General features: G+C 48.5%; 3 protein-coding genes across 3 annotated transcripts; 1 reads left to right on the forward strand and 2 right to left on the reverse strand.

Moving 5' to 3' along the window:
- Positions 1-606: 606 nt before the first annotated feature.
- Positions 607-2004, forward strand: KY384_008131 (uncharacterized protein; the record flags this gene model as incomplete). The annotated part of the gene is made up of 1 exon (XM_044816620.1): positions 607-2004. One exon carries the CDS (start codon positions 607-609, stop codon positions 2002-2004), a length of 1398 nt encoding a protein of 465 aa, XP_044665985.1.
- A 6628-nt stretch (positions 2005-8632) lies between these two features.
- KY384_008132 (uncharacterized protein) lies at positions 8633-9344 on the reverse strand (the record flags this gene model as incomplete). The annotated part of the gene is made up of 2 exons (XM_044816621.1): positions 8633-8974; positions 9030-9344. The coding sequence occupies 2 exons, from the start codon at positions 9342-9344 to the stop codon at positions 8633-8635; spliced, it is 657 nt and encodes a 218-aa protein (XP_044665986.1).
- Positions 9345-9797: 453 nt separating this feature from the next.
- On the reverse strand, positions 9798-11489 carry KY384_008133 (uncharacterized protein; the record flags this gene model as incomplete). The annotated part of the gene is made up of 3 exons (XM_044816622.1): positions 9798-9932; positions 9978-10740; positions 10789-11489. 3 exons carry the CDS (start codon positions 11487-11489, stop codon positions 9798-9800), a joined length of 1599 nt encoding a protein of 532 aa, XP_044665987.1.
- Positions 11490-13708: the final 2219 nt, after the last annotated feature.

The raw sequence follows: 13708 nt of genomic DNA on the forward strand, positions 1-13708 counted from the left end.
GAAGGCTACGAAGTGAAGAGAAGGGGGCTTTGGGGCGATGTGGACGGGCATATTCACTTTTTGTCTGTTTGTATCTTTGGTGATATATCATAAGAGGTCTAAATGCTAATTTTTAAACAGACGAGATGCCTCAAATAGGAGGTAATAAGCTTGAGTAACGACTCGCTTTCACTGCAAAGTCTTGTGCCATCGCCCGAGTTTTATATTGCAAATCTCTACCTCCGTGCCCCCTAACAGGCGATATCCCACCTTCAGCATTGATGGTCTCGTAAAGCTTTCAAGCCATTATTTGCTGACGCCGCAGCTACCACTTGCCTGTTTCGCGGCCACGTTCAACTTTGCTAGCAGGCCACCTTCTTGGAGGTTAGTGCAGGTACGTACCCTAGCCGTGATTGGCTCGGCATAAGTAGCGATTGGTCGACAATGCAGGCCTCACTTTAGTGCAAAAGTCCATACAGCCTTGTCAAAATACCACCTCAAGAGCGGGAAGGTCTCTGATCTTGATTCTCTGGATGAACTACCAAGTACCATTTACGACCAACCACGACTACATTCTCTTAGACTTCAGACTTGTGGGAACTACGCCGACCGAGACGAAGAATAGCGATGCCTGAAGACCAAGACGAAGAGCAGATCACCAGAGATGCATATACACATTATCGCAACCCTCTCGAAGTGCAGCGCCAGCAATCCCAGTCAATTCCACCCGTCTGCGATCCAACAGCGTGTCAGTCACCCCTTGATGAATTGCCACATTCTCTAAACCCGTCTACAATTATCACAAGCCTTGAGGAAACGACTGCCCATTGCAGATTGTATACGCTTTGCACCCGCTCTACACCGGAGATCCATTATACTGGTAAAGCGTTCAATCTACATGGGCTTTCTAGGCAGATACGAAATTCTCGAATCAGGAATCTAAAGAGGGCAGCATCGAGGCCGGACTTTCTCCACTCGGAAGACTCGCATGGGCTGAAATGGCTGGTATTTATTCTGCCTATCGAAAGCGCGGGAAGTGACAAGATGAAACTTGAACCAGCTGGGTCTGCAAGTAATGCCAGAGTCCTATCAATGAAGAGTTCCTTGCCGCCTAGAATCGACGAACATATTTATTTGGACCTGGAATTTTTGCAACTCGAGGAGTGTGATGGAGACGGTCAATCTACCGAGCTTGAGACATTGGCTTTGAAGGATCAGATGAAAGAGAATTCAAAGACATCTTGTCAGACAGAATATGCCAGGGCCAAACAACAACGAAGAAGACAAGCCAAGAGACAGCAAGAGAGAAATCGTCAAATCCGCGACCAAACCCATAATGATGCCAACTGTACCGGCGTTCTGCGTGAGGAGTGTAATATTCCGGGCGCTACTCGACGGATCTCAAGCGTATTGATATCTAGTTCAACGCAGACAGATATCGGAGGAGGGCCTTTGGAGCACTCTTTTCATTCACCAAACCATGTCAAAGACATCCTTCAAGGGATACCTCTCAGGCCTAGGTATGGACAAGACACCCGTAACTTTCAAGATATAGAATTCACAGTGAACCGAGCTTCTGCTCCCAGTGACTACGATTCTCTTATGGGTCGCTTGATGATGGTGTTCCTGAAAAGGAGATGGCAAGACTCATTCATTGACGACTTCTTTAAGGCTGCCTGTACCTATTGCAAAACGAGGACCAAACCTAATTTCACGAGTCTCGCGCTTGGTCGCGTGATGGAAATCTATTATCAAGAAGCGGACCCTTTCAGACCCATTGTGTGTCGCTCCCTCGACCTAAAGCAACAAGGTTGGGTGAAAATAGGCCTCTATACGATACCATTCGCATGGGATGAAGTCGTGTCTCTGGTCATACAACTTCAACGACTGCCGGATCCTTATGACCACAACGGCAATCATTCATCTTGTAGATTGGCGGATTCGAGTCTGACTACCGAAGAGGTGCAGGATTCCTCAGAACATCACAGTCAAACAGAAGCGATCACGCAGACTCCGTCCCACTAAGTGTATGACAGACATCACACAGCCAGAGGAATATTCTAAGCGTTCTAAAACCTTCATTCATCCAGAGGATTCGCTGCACTGGCGTTTCACATGGCTTTCTTGCGGCGATGAGCGATGCGGAAGCAGGGGAATGAGAAATTAGATCAGTATGAGCCAATGAAAACTGGTGAATGAAGCATCAGACCGGGTTGAATCATTGGGGATCGTTTCACAAGAGGGAACTCAAAGGAGCAAATTTTGTACCATTTGCTGAAATCTATGAGTAGTTCAAAATGCAGGTGTCAGGTCTTGAACAGTCACTTTCTTCAGGGCTCAAGCTGGTCGCTTTGGCCTTCTAGTTGTCGGTCTTGAGCGTAGTAGTGTAACAGTTGCTCGGTAATCGGCTTAGAAACTGGCTTTGGAACATTTTCCTTTCAAAACTCGAAGGAGACCAGACCGTATCGACTACAGCTTCCGCTCAAATTAGACCAGTCTTTGGAACAGCTGCCCAAGTTGAGCGGTTTTGACGGATTCCTCCTCCAATTCTCACAAGTATGCGGTTTGGTAATGCTGATTGGGAGATGAATTTCGAAACTTACTCGTGTTGAGCTTTTCCGGGCGAAGGATTACGCTCATTACTAGACATGAATCCATTCCCCCATTATTGTCCAGCAGACTCTTAAACCATTCACCGACGCCTTGCATTGTTACGATTGATTTATTGTTTGGGTCTCAGAACACCCAGCCAGCCTGAGGCCAGTTATGAAGCAATGCTAAACTACTCAATACATATCCAAGCCAACTAGACGTCCTGAATCATATTTGTATAATGACCCTCCCATTGTGATGGAGAGCCTCCTTCCCCGACGCCATACGATAAGGCTTGTTGAATAGCCTCATCTTCGCATAATCCAGGGTGTTGCTATTTGACCCATATCTATCTAGACTTTTGATCGCCTTCTTGCTCAGGCTTAGCCGCTCCTGTCTGCGGTGGCCTATTAATACTCTCTTGTAGCAAAGAGTCGATTTTCAAAGTGTTCCGGACTCCTAGGCTGCTTTCTGACTATCCCTACTGTTGCTGGGCTATCTGTTCATAGCGTGTCGTGAGGGTTTCCCCGGCGGAGGCGTTTATTAGAAGCTAGTCCAGCACATCCCTATCTACCAGAGAATCCTCCATGTTAGCCGTCAGCGATTTTCATTAGAATTCCTTGTCGTCCACTGACCTAATAGTTAATGGCAATGCATATGTAAGCTCCTCCTCTTACCCGCTGGCTCAACTTGATATCCGCATGCAGGTTGCTTCGTTTTGTTAAGACAGCGTCAAGGACATATCCATTATAGCTGAGCAACAGGTTCTTTACCTCCCCATAAGGACAACCTTTATGCGGCCACAAAGTGTATAGTAGCGACAGTATTCTTAGACCCTACTGCTGGTAGATGAGGACGGGGTTCAGCTGCTGCTTGGCGCGCTTCGAATTTTAAAGAACTCGTCGTTGAATCTGCCCCCCTCCTAGTTTTTTACCCTTATTCAATCAGAAACTATACGAGTTGATAGAGCCTTGGCCGCCACCCTAGGCATTGTAGCTGTGAGTTTCACGAAATTCTCGGCGGTCGCCAGCCCCCTATTCGCTGCCCAGGGGGTCTATCGTTGGAACGTATATTTTCAGCTGTTGTTAGATCCCTTACCTAATCCTCCATCACGCATATTAGTACTTCTACCCGGTGGTTGCAACTTATACTCATGCCCAAGAGTCTCCGCAGCAAACTTTTTCTCTATACAAACCCACTTGGTCTGCCGTCTATAAAATTATGGTAATGACCGAAAGCTCATCAACATTATCATCATCATCATCATCATCATCATCATCATCATCACGATGATGAAGATGTCAATTAGTTTTACGGATCCTGCACGATGCTCGACGCTGACCTGCTCAATGAACGAGCAGACGCACCGAATACACGATCATCCAAGCTCAAGGAAAGCCTCTCAGCTCAGCTGATAGCTCAGGCGGATACTTTTCGTAATCAAAAGCGAGATACTCATGAAACAACCATTCAGTCTCTTCTTTCCCATGCGTTTTCCTCGCCCATTCACTGTGTTAATTAGATATACCTTTTCGCACGTTTATGTCTTGTGAGTGGATTCGCAATGTCGCGTCATGTTATCTTTCCGTGTGAAGGTCTTTGCGCATTTGGGGCATTCAAATCTACGCGGTGAAGACGTAGTGCTACCGTGAACCACTTCCCTGTGATTATCGCTAGTCTGGTGTCGAAGCAGGTCTTTAAGATACGAGAATGTCATGTTGCAGGCGTTACAGACGTGAGGTTTCCGGTGCGACTTGTCGTGTTTCCTGGGAAATGTTAGCAACTTCAAAGCATTGACGAAAGAGCGTCCGCTTACCGGAAACTTGTCATAGATCCAAAGCTGCTTGAACATTTTCGACATCTGATGATATCCATCGGAGACAACGCTATCCGTGAAAGTCTTGATGGACCTATCCCATCTTTCGTACGTGATGAAGAATTCGCGGCCTGAGGCAAGATCAAGACTGCTTGGTCGACAGCAAAGGATTTGGGTGAATCAAGGGTGTGGCCATAGTGAGATGGAATATCTGAAAAAGGTGTAATTCGTGGTGAAAGATGCTGGCTAGGCTCTGTGGGCGTTCCCGCGCCAGTCGTGGGTTCGGTGGAAGATGAAATATTGGTATTATGGTCCAAGCCATAGTCCAGTCCAAAATTAACATCGCTAGAATCCCCGGGCCTTGGTCTAGCCTGTTCAACCTCGAAGCTCGTTATAACCTCTGGCCGCCCTCCTGTAGCAATGGAAGGGATCTTGTCTTGGGCGGGATGTAGTGACTCGGAATCAATAGACACTGGGTACAGCAAAGATTCGGAGGCCCATTGGGCCGAGTCGAAGAAGCTATCATCCCAATCGAGGCTTTCGAAATTGAACGAACACAAGGTAGGATCTTCAGTTGCCGATGTCCGTAACGGACCGTACGAGTGAGCAGATTCATGAGGCTCACAATTGACGTGGAGGTATCCGTCTGGGCTTTGCAGCAGGCATCGCTGTCCTTCTCTTATGTAATGATCATGATGAGCTGCAGGGATGACTTGAGCGCGAAGACGGTCTGTCCCCGCGCGCGGTCACCGCAGATATTGGCAGGGGACGATCTAAAGCAGAGTCAGTCACTTCTTGAAAGCTGGAGCTTAATTCTTACCTGCTGTTGGAGCAGATCAAGACGACGCAGGGTATTGCCTGCAGTTGGGAGAAGGATGTATACAGATAGCTTGGGCCGAAGCCCAAGCTAAAGGTGAATCTGAGGCCTCAAATCGAACCAGGTCAGCGTTCTTGCAGGTAGGCCTTCACAATGGCCAACGGCCCTTGATGGAGCTTAGAGGACCCGGTGGAATCCAGAAGGGTGAAAGACGGAAGAGCGAAGGCGTTGCGGGACCCTCATATATGTCATTCAGACGCCCTCAGCCTCGTTGAGCTTGGACAGCTGGCAGTGGATGAGAGCAGCGGCCTCCATCGCACTAAATGGAGGCCGCTCCTGCCTAATTGAGCCTAGTTCTAGTGCAATATCAAAAAAGCCTTAGCCTCAGCGCACGCAGATGCCATCTCATCGCTACAGAGCTTTCGGTATGACGATCCACTCCATGGAGGCCGGTCCCTGTGTCCAATCATTCTGGAATCCGGACAAAATCAGGTCTCCCTTCCTCAAAAGCGAGCAAACGTCAGGCTATGGCGCCACCAGATGAGGCCGCTGCTGTCAGCAGCTTTCAATCTGGAGAAATCATACCCACCATCATACCTTTGCTCTCATGCATGCTGCTTTGCTTGTTTGAGTGAGCCTTGTTGGAGGCCGCTCGATCCTGCGAATCATCAGGCGAATGTCAGTTGTGCTTTGCTTCTTTGGGTGAGCCTTATGGGAGGCCGCTCAATCCTGCAAATCATCAGTCGAATGTGCACTGACATTGCACCCAACAAGATAGTCTCCGATTCGTGGCCTCCATATTTGCGGTCAATCTTCATTTTGGTGTTTGTCTGCATGTTTGACAGGGATTTGACCCTTCAATGGCATTGACAAACGGCCTCTTCACGATTGCATGGGAAACAGTCAACAAAGATTCCTATTGTTCTCATCTCTCTAGTCTACTTAAATACTCTTCTCTCATGACCTTCGAGCGTTCAAATGCTGTGTTGTTTCTCAATTTTCTAAGGAGCCACTGCTGAACCTACCCCAACGATCTTCCTTTCTAGTTTCCACAAGATTTTGTTTCGCTGGTCTCCTTTTCAATTATCCCACTCACGAGTAGTGCATCCACTGACCGTCCGCGTTCAACCAATCGCCATGTCAATGCAAGCACATAAAGGCAGCTCAAGGAGCTCAGAAGCAACACTCTCTCAGCAAGGGGGCATCACCGAAAAAGCGAACGAGCAAAAGCAAGAAAAGCAAAATCACTCCTCACCAAACCTATTCGATGGCATCGGCAGCCAATTTGACAACGAAAAACAATCGAAACGATATCCCGCCAATCTGCCCGATGATCTCGACAAACCCAAAAAAGACAAGAGAACAACAGATTCTCACAAAGCCAAATAAGGCCGCCAATCCAACGAGCCAGCGATGTTCTCAACACTGCCAAAGGGCAAAGACCTGGCTTGTGAGGAACATGCATCAATAGAAGCCTGACTTCCTTGTCCCTTTCCACTACAACACCTACAATCCCGGCCCTCCTGGTTGTTTTTCCACGCTTGTATCGAGTCAAGTTACGAGACTTTTGCGGGCGCTCTTCCGGCGTTGAAATTTGTATCGAGGATATAGATTATATACGCGATATAATATAGAGGTTAAAGTTAATTATTGAAGCATTGCTACTTCCTCTATTTCCAATATGCATAAAGCATAAGCAGCGTCTCTTGACCCCTTTATGCCCTCGCAATACCTCATTTCCACCCTCCAAAGTGTGTCATTGCCCCCTTCTTTATATACCGAACGCCACCGCCGTCCCTACATCCCGTTTTGCCTCTCTAAATACGTCTATTCTAGAGTTCCTACTCCGCTTAGACGTTGTTCAATCCCTGTTCCCAGCTATGCAATAGTCAAAGTTCTCTTTTCTACGGTAAAGAATGGGTTGCAAATGCAATGTCTAAGTAATACATAAATACTTCTTCTAGATAGCATTGCTGCTGCAGCCATATACACCTTCTTGAGTAGAAGAAGTAACCTACGCATAGGTCGAGGATTCACTTCTAACGAGGGTATTAATTTATGTATTACTTTACTAGAGGCTCTACAGATATAGGCAGATTTATAGAAAAGGATAGTTATATATCGTCGAAAAGATCTAAGGCTTACAAAGGATACCTTCGCTTTGCAGGAGTCGCTCTTACCTCCTTCTTTAGCTTCGCTAGCCTCTCAAACATCTAATATTCATTGCAAGAATCAGAAACCATATAAAGTTTAGGAATAGCAGTCTTATTTTAATTAGCTACCTATGGAACGTGCCTTTTGCAGGCATAATAGACGAAGCATCTACCTTCTCTTCTTCGTCGCCACTTAAACAACCGTCAAGCGAAGCACGTAGAGCTTCCCTACGCTGGCGTCCCAGCTAAATAGCAAAGCGAAATTCAGCTATAGGAGTCTCGACTCCAAGTATCTGCCTACCTCCCCCCGCCCGGACCAGGCTTCAATCAGCCCCTCTGCATCTCTGCCGAACAATTGCAGCCAGGCTGCAGGACTGAAAATCATGCCACTGGCGTCCAGGGCACCCGATTCGTCGATCACACGGCCGAGAATCTTAGGGTTTGGGCGGAGCGCGACGATATTAAAGCAATGGGAGCATTGGAGACGGCTGGTTGAGGAGGAGTAGAGGGGAATGCCGCAGCTAGAGCCGTTAGCACATGATTTAATAAGGCAGATTAGCCATAAGGAGGGGATGGAGAAGGCAACAGACAACAGGGTAGGACTGTGGGGAGGGCAGATGAGGGATGGGGGAAGGTCATGAGAAAGTCATACCATTCGGCGCATAAGAGCCTCTTCTGCTTATGCAGTGAGTCCATGTTCAGCTCCATGAGGCGTACGACGAGGTAGCCGGTGATCTTTTGGTCCGGGGCGATTCTTACCCTTGAGAGATATCAGCACCTAAGTTCCTATGAGAATGGATATAGGACAGGGAAAGACGCACCAATTACTAAGCTGTTCGCCTGTGAAGAAAGCCCTTTGTGGAGACGCGAAAATGGCGTTCAAGTCAAATACTGTAGAGACTTCAGCATAAGTCATTTAGAAGGGAGACGTCACCTACCACCTTGAGGAAATGGAGGATTAACGCATTCATGCTTGGCTAATTTCTGTGCATAATCCTCTAGCCACGTTGCATCAAACATAAGAGGATCAACCTCGACACAGGTTTCGTTACGAAGACCAATGGTGGGCTTGTGATCACCACGGAAATCGGGGTTTGTGATCATTAGGACGGTACTTGAGGGCTTCCACGCTGTTGTAGACGCGACTAAGCTGCCCCATAAGGTGAGAGTGATGCTAGCTGTGTGATCGAAGAGGTGTACGGAGATGTTTTGAATGGGCTGACCCTTCTTATTTGTGACTGCTGTATGTTAGTTTCGTCTACTGTCAAACACAGATTACTGCTTACAGTTCTTCATGACTCCAATACTCCTCACGCAGACCAGTATACTCATGTTTGTGACCTCATGAGCACCATCGATAAAGTTTTTGAGGGTCACCAAGCCAGGCATTGGAAATCCGAAGCGGTATCCGAGAGGCGTCTTGCCTGAATAACCTGGAACGTTCCCTTGAATTTGAAAATAACTAGTATTGTCCCGTTCCGGAAACATCGATGTCACTAGTGAAGCGTGTTGAATGGTAGGAGAGGAGTTTTCCGGGTTCGAGATATGGTGAGTCCAGATGGTGACGAGGTCGCCGAGTTTGAGAGCATAAATCTTGTTGGCGTACCACAGCTTGACCTAGGAGGCCACGAATGTTAGTAGGTTGCCCGGAAACGAGATTTGACAAGCTTACCGTGATTGCACCAGAGTCATCCTTGACAACAATCTTTAAGGAGCCCTTTGCGGCGAGGGGTGACTTGCCCCTGCTGGTCTGCTCATAGAAGTTTACCACTCTACCAGTCACCGAGACGTTGCCTGGCCCTACTTTGAGATCGCGGATTTGCTTTTCAGTGTATTGGGAGCGAGGCTGCCATTTCTCACTCGGTGTGGGTCCTTTGGCACTGGAAGTAGAATCACCGCCGGCTGTGGTATTCCGCTGCATGCCGGTCCCTGGGTTGCAATTCTCCCGCTGAAAGTACGATTGAATGGACGATGCTTGAGCAGACATCACGGGATGGTATAGGTCACTTTGTTGGTGTTCAATATGCCAATAGTTGGGTTGTGGAAAAGAGTGTCGTCAACGAAACTAGGGCTTTGACCCAGCTTGGACAAGTGGGCTTCCACAGGCGCTCAATTTTGCAGCTGCTGCGAGTCTGTCTCTGATGGACTGAACAGGGAACAATGCATACGACAGCTATGTGCAGAGCGTCATGAAGCAAACGAGAATTGTCGAGGCGGCAGAACGAGATTTATTAGGTGATCTAAGGACGGGAAAGAATGCTTGCCTACCGCCATGCATCGTCACGGACCTACCAATACTAACCGTTCCCGACGATGGTGAATGATTCAATGAATGTGGCTTGATCATGAGGCAATGATTCTACGCATTATCCACTTCTTGCAGCCTCCAACTTGACAAAACCCGAAATGCAGCTCTCAGCCAAGTCCATACTTGCGCATCTTAGAAGAGTTTGTGTTCAAGAGTCATGTCGGACTCAGGCTGAAGACCAATGCAGGCACGGAAGATATTGGTCAATGCACTGCGCTGTTTGGCAAGTGCATTAACAACAGGAGTGCCTGGCGGAGTCAAGGGAGCCTGTCATTGATTAGCCAGGGCTTAGTTGAGATGGATGGCGCATACTTTAAGCATATAGCTAAGCACACTCAACACGCTATGGAACTTCTTGTACTCGCTGTCGCCCTCAAGCTTCCAAGAGATACGAGTCATCATCTCAGCCACAACCACCAGGTCAATGATTAAGGGTGATGCCAGAAGGGAATCCTCGCAAGAATTGAACATGCTGATGCTCTGGTGTCCACCCATGAAAATCTCGGCATAGTACTCATCCAATGCACGCTTGTTATCACCTACAGCCGGCATGTACTTGATGACGACAGTATGATTGGGATGCTCGTCCTTCTCATAGAGCACACTGTTTGCAGCAACCATGTCATCGACCACATTGGACTTGGAGATTTCCTTGGATCGGAATTGCTTCTGGGAGCTTAAGTTCAGGCCATCATTGTTGCCAAGGTGGTTGTAGCTGGCAATGGAAGTGAGCTTGAGACCAGCATTGATCATGAAGTCGACAAGGGCACTTTTCATCTTCGTCTGACCAGACTTGAAGTCATCGCCACCAATGAAGGCACCATGCTTCTCAGCAAGTTCAATAGCACCTGGAACGAAGGTGTTTTGAGGAGATCCATTGATGAAGGGGACACCCTCCAGAATACATGCAATGGCGAAGATGGTGGAGGGTGAAACCTCTGCATGACCTTGCTCGACGGCCTTCATTAAGTTGTCGGCTGTGTCATTGACGCCTTCGACGACATCGGCGAAGCGCTCGGTATTCGCAGTCCATTGCACAATGACTTTGTCAAGGCCATGACTCTGCTTGAAGTTTCTACATGATACGTGAGCATCGGCAAGGATTTGACTACAGGAAACTTACTTGATATCGCTTCGAAGGTGTTCGACATGAGCCATGCTAGCCTTGGATCCTTCGATGACATTGTCGGCGCGCTCACCCTGATTAGCAGCAATGAAGTCCGGATAGTAAACGCTAGGTAGCGGCTTCATCTCGGCCATCTCCTTCCTAACAAGGTTCTTTAGAGAGGGCTCCAACACAGCAGCTCTATCCATGGCTGCGGCAACGTTCATGCTGCTAATATCCCAACCTCCAATGACCAGGTCGTTAGGGTGAAGCATAGGCATGACGTCGTGGAAAGGAATATTGATCTCGTCACCAGTCTTCGCTTCATTGCCTAGCTTCATGGTCGACGCCATGACGACTGAGCCATAGTAGTTGGCAGTCTTAGGCCCTTCGCGAGTGTCCCAGGTCAAACCACGACGGTTGGCAATGATGCTGGCAGTAACGGTCGAACCGTTATTACCGCCTAAGCCGACCAACATGAGGCCTACCTTCCCCACTTTCCGTTCAACCTTGAAGTCATAGGCAGTCTCCTTCGGCGTGGCAACGTATCTGCCGCCAGACTTGGAGACCGCAGTTGTATGGTAGACATACTTGCTCTTGATCTCTCGGTCTGTATAGACCACATTGGGAGAATTAACCTCCAACAGGTCCTTGTTCTCTTGAGGGGGAATCCCATAGATATGGGAATACCCATTGGAGAGTTCAGCATGTGGTGCCATTGCGAGGACTGATCAAGTCTCTCGGTGATTGGTAATCCTTGGAGAGTCGAGAAGTCTTTTACTTGACGTAGGGCGAGTCCGATGCTCCGCCTGGAGAGGAAGAGCGTCGGCCTCCGTTGAACGGGTGGTGCACTCTGTAGAGCATGCTTGTCAGCAATTGATCATCTGGGTCTACTGCTTCTTGCTGGTGGGGTTTACTGACGAGTTTAATAGATTGGAATACGTATTGGCGGTGTTCGTGATCGCAACTCGTGCGATCCGGAGAGAAGATATAGTCGACAGGTGAGGATTGACGAAATTATGCAGATGCTTCCCACATGAACGAGGATATGGAGGAAGTACGAAGAGGATGGACGTTTTTATTGTGTGGAGATCGAACACCCCACTTTCTTGCGAAGCACGCTATCGATAGCGTTTAGTCTAGGGCAAAGGCAATTCATTGGAAAGATTGGTAACCAACTGGCAGCAAATGCTCAGACTATCATTGTGAGAAGCATCGATGCCCAAGCTAAAAAGTGGTATCGTGTATGAATTGCGTCAGAACAAGGCAGATATTCACCTGCATTGTCGAGTGCAATGGGACTCGTGAGGGCTGGAAGGCCAATGGAAATGACTTGAGATATCGAGTATGATGCCATCCTCGTCGTCGTCGGGCCCATCATTGTGTTCATTCGCTACCAGGGCGAATGAAGTGGCCTCCGACCTCGGAAGGGACGAATGCGTCAACTTGTAACGGCACAGAGATGCACGAGTGCCAAGCCAACTGACAGTGAGGAATACAGCACCGACATGGTGCCGACGAGATCTCTACCGAGAACACGAAAGGTTGCGCTCCAATGCCCTGATAACATAAGTCTCAGTGGGTGGGTGCTGTGGGGCATGCGGCACATTTTGGCAGTCCCCTGAATCCTTCAGAGCGCACGGCTATCAGGGGGTCGCATGCGCTGAGAGATCGTCAGGAACCAGAGAGAAGGCCCCGACCCTCAACAACCTATCGGAATGAGGCATCTGTAGCGGTCAAGATGTGTCCCGCTCTTGCATGTGGCAGAGAATTTGGCGTCAAGAGCGCATATGTCATGCAACTTTGCGGTGTGACAACATTGAGTAGCCCAACAGTTTGCCAGAGCAATATGGTTGATGCCGTCGGTGCTGGCGAGACATATGGGAATGTTGGTATCCCATCATACGGAAGTAGATCATGGGCTTCCCTTAAGCTGCAGGCGGGGGGGAAATTGCATCCGGCGACGACGGCGCTGGACTCGTGCAAGAAAAGGAGAAAAGGGATGCCAAGCCCGGCTAAAGGTGCGGCTAACGATGGTGGCTTTTCTTGTTTGAGCCTAGGGTGGGAGCTTAAGCCAATTTCGCTGTATCGCGCGACCTCAAATTCACCACCTGCTGCTCTCCGTCCCCATACACACGCTCCTTTGCTTCTTGTCTTTTCAAAGGCTCACTTACTCCAAGTGATAGTCAGGGTCAGGCTTCGACTTGCCCTTCCATTCATTGATCGACGTCACTCATTTTTAGGAGACCAATACATTCTTTAATCCTCACTAATTCTTAAGGCTGAATTCATTTCCCTAGATCAACCAATCGACGAATTGAACGCTCTCACGACAATCCTTTCCCTCGATCCAGCGCCTACGATGGACTGTGTGATTTTGTGACTACACAATTGATATTCCTAATGTTATCATGATCTTTGGAGTACAGGAAGATACCCAACACTGCCAGTACGCGCAGTAAATATCCGTCTTTGCGTCCCTGGACATTCCACAGCTCAGGCGCGTTTGGAGGCGATGATAGAACGGTCATGGCGGAAGTCAGGGTGTCTACCATCCTACCCACGATAAAATGCTCCAACTGCAGTGTCGATATCCCGATTTCCCAACTGGGAGATCATGTTTGCTCAAAGGGTAATTGCAGGCGTCTCCACCTATTGCGACCCAACAAATCTGACTGATCCGTCCCAGTACCTCCAGCACCTGCAGCCCGCCTCGATGTACTCAGCGATCCTTTCTCGCCGCGCAAGAAATCACCATTGGGGTTGAGTGCCAATCGGCAGCCCCCGCCCAGGCTCCAAAATGTTGGGACATGTAGGTTGAAGAGTGACACCCAAGGCGGCCTGCTGGAGATTGCTGACCAGGTCCCACAGCAAACTCGATATCCTCCATCAGATTACCCTTCTCGACTACCAGCAGCGGAGAAAGTAGTCCTAGAAC

The sequence above is a fragment of the Bacidia gigantensis genome, assembly GCF_019456465.1.
Source record: "Bacidia gigantensis strain McMullin 20006 chromosome Unknown contig_295, whole genome shotgun sequence".
Taxonomy (NCBI): domain Eukaryota; kingdom Fungi; phylum Ascomycota; class Lecanoromycetes; order Lecanorales; family Ramalinaceae; genus Bacidia; species Bacidia gigantensis.